General features: G+C 38.3%; 1 protein-coding gene across 1 annotated transcript; it reads right to left on the bottom strand.

The window, feature by feature from the left end:
• Positions 1-1,083: 1,083 nt before the first annotated feature.
• Positions 1,084-2,337, bottom strand: LOC126388056 (odorant receptor 131-2-like). The gene is made up of 2 exons (XM_050040946.1): positions 1,531-2,337; positions 1,084-1,233 (listed from the first exon to the last, which is right to left on the bottom strand). The coding sequence occupies exons 1-2, from the start codon at positions 2,335-2,337 to the stop codon at positions 1,084-1,086; spliced, it is 957 nt and encodes a 318-aa protein (XP_049896903.1).
• Between the last annotated feature and the right edge of the window lie 360 nt (positions 2,338-2,697).

Here is a 2,697-nt window from a genome sequence, read left to right as displayed (position 1 = left end):
TGTTTATCATTCTGAACAGCTTCAAGGTGGAGTGAATGTAAAAATAATTCAAATAATTAGGCAATAAACATCAAAACACAACATTAGATGTCATATTTGGGTTTATATTCAACTAAGGTAGGCATTGTGTGATCCATGTACTGTATTTTTTATTTTTTATTTTTTATTTTTACTGTAACTGAAACACAACACGGGAGTGGGATGGGACAGGACTGAAAATCCACTCCCGTGTCACCCTCTAACCTGCACACAACTTCTAATCACTGGTAAAAATTTCATATGTCTAGGATGTAACATGTCACGGGAATGTGTAAAAACACTTCTGGAGAAAAAAAAAATGAAGTCAAAGCAGAAACAACAGGCCCATCAGCCTTGAACCCTAAAATGAACATGCATTTATGGACCTCATCTTGCTTTATGCAAAAAAATGTATTGCATATTTATGGAAAAACATTAATAGACCAAGCATTACACAATGAATAAGACAGATGTTATCAAGCCTTTCATAAGAAACAACAACTTAAATTTTGAAGGCTCAACAACTTCATAAATTATGTTAAGGATTTAGATTTATCGGCTCTTCAAGTCAATGATTACTCTCTGTGGACAATGCAGTTTCTGAGCTTGTATAATTTTTATTTTAAATACTTGTCACATTCAAATTTACTCCATTTTGTACAGATTGACATTTATTAACAGAGCTGGAGTTTTCTTTATTTGTTTTTCTTTCTCTCTTTGTTCTGTCTCAATGCAGCACTTTTAGTTATGTGTTATATAAGTGTAAAAGGCTGTAATTTACAGTACTGACACTTTGAATAAAAATATTCAGGGGTAAAAATTGAAATGGTGAGATTTTCAGAGTCTGCACTCATTAGGCTGCTTCTGTCCTAAATTCAAAGCCAGACTTAAAATCGAATGTGGTTCTTAAGAAGCTTCTGTAAGATTTGATTTAATAATTTGAATTTAATTTTGTATTTCTTGCTCATGAAATCTTCTAGACTCCGTTTGGGGTTGTTATATACTATATCTACAGTATATACTACATGTACAAGCACATACAAATCTCAATACACTTCATGAAGTCTAACATGAGACCTTGGCTGAGACGACTGAGAGTTTCAGTCGACAACATAGATGGTACATGAGGACAGGTCTGATGGTATGATCTCTTATGCCATAAATGAGAGAACTCAGACATCTGGGGAAGATGAAAATACACACATATAAAACAGTCTGGGTGCGCACAAATACTATCCTTGTTACAATTCTCGAAAGAGCTATGAGCATTGAGTTGTGCATAGTTGACACGAGACTGAGGCCCAGCTGCACCAGATGAAGCAGCAGTGTGTTATGATTTTAAACACTCCACGTATCTTATGTTCAGATTTCACCCTTCCCTATGATGACTGACAGTTTCAGTCGAAAGTAGAGATTGACCACAAGGCCAGATCTGACAGTCTGGTCTCTGAGACCATAAATTAGGGGACTCAGACAGTTAGGGAGAATGACAATAAGCACATATAAAATAACGTGGATGCGCACAACAAGTGTCCTTGTGACAATTTTTGTGATGGCTACAAGCAATGAGTTGTGCATAGTCGACACAAGACTGAGGCCCAGCTGCACCAGATGAAGTAGCAGTGTGTTACGAGCCTTTTGGGCTGAAGCTTTGTCTGTGGAGGCTGACCTGGCTGCTATTATCACACCAATATAAGAGCAAATAATTGCAATAGTAGCAGATACAAACAGAAAATAAGTGTATGCTTTGTCATATTCATAAGACATTGGGTCAAAAAACATGCTATTCTTGGCACAAAAATCTTTCATCTGCAGACTCTCCAGATCTTCAAATGGAAAATCTAACAGTAACAGAACTCTTGTGAATACATTTAGTGAACTGAAGATCCAAACCACAATGATAGCCACTGCTGTGTTTCTGATGGTGATGATGGCAGAGTGCCTCAGTGGGTAGCACACAGCTACATATCTCTCCAGAGACATCACCACCAGTGTGAGAGGAGAGATTTTGTTGGTGAGATTGGAGAACATGATAATAACACCACAGACAGGATATGTCAGCCTTATTCTACAAGCAGCCAGTAGGTACAGTATCTGACTCAGTGCCATCTGGATAGTCTCTGTTAAAAGGAGGTTGAACAGAAGAATGTAACGGGAGGTCTCACGAAATATCGTTTTACTCCTCAAGGTGAATAACATGACCCCGTTAATGAAGAGAAACACACAGCATGGTAAAGTAGTCAGAGTGGAAAGCATCACTCTTTCCAGTAAGCTCCATCCAACAGTGATGTTGGTGTGAGACTGAGTTGCATAGGACATCTTAGAGAAGCATTGAAGACATGAGAAATTCAACCTGTTGATGTCACTGTCAAATAAAAGCACAATAAATCTCTTCCTGTTATATTGTGAGAACAATGAAAGTCCAACACCCATTAAGCACAGACACCTGTTGAGTCACATCGTCCATCCATCATCTGTGTTTATTTTCATGTGAGCAGAGCTGGTCTGCAGGGTTCTATCTATTCTACACGTCATATATCAGCTTTGCCCGGCCCTAAACCATGTTCACATGACACCAGTATGGTTGACAGCTTAGTGATAGGTGATGTAATCTCTTTCTTATCATTCCCTAGTCTGAGTGGGTGGAAGTTCGCTGCATAGATCAGCCTCTCATTGGGC

This window comes from Epinephelus moara, chromosome 3 (genome assembly GCF_006386435.1).
Source record: "Epinephelus moara isolate mb chromosome 3, YSFRI_EMoa_1.0, whole genome shotgun sequence".
Taxonomy (NCBI): domain Eukaryota; kingdom Metazoa; phylum Chordata; class Actinopteri; order Perciformes; family Serranidae; genus Epinephelus; species Epinephelus moara.
Note: the sequence above shows the minus strand (reverse complement) of the source record. Positions and strands in the feature narration are given on the sequence as shown.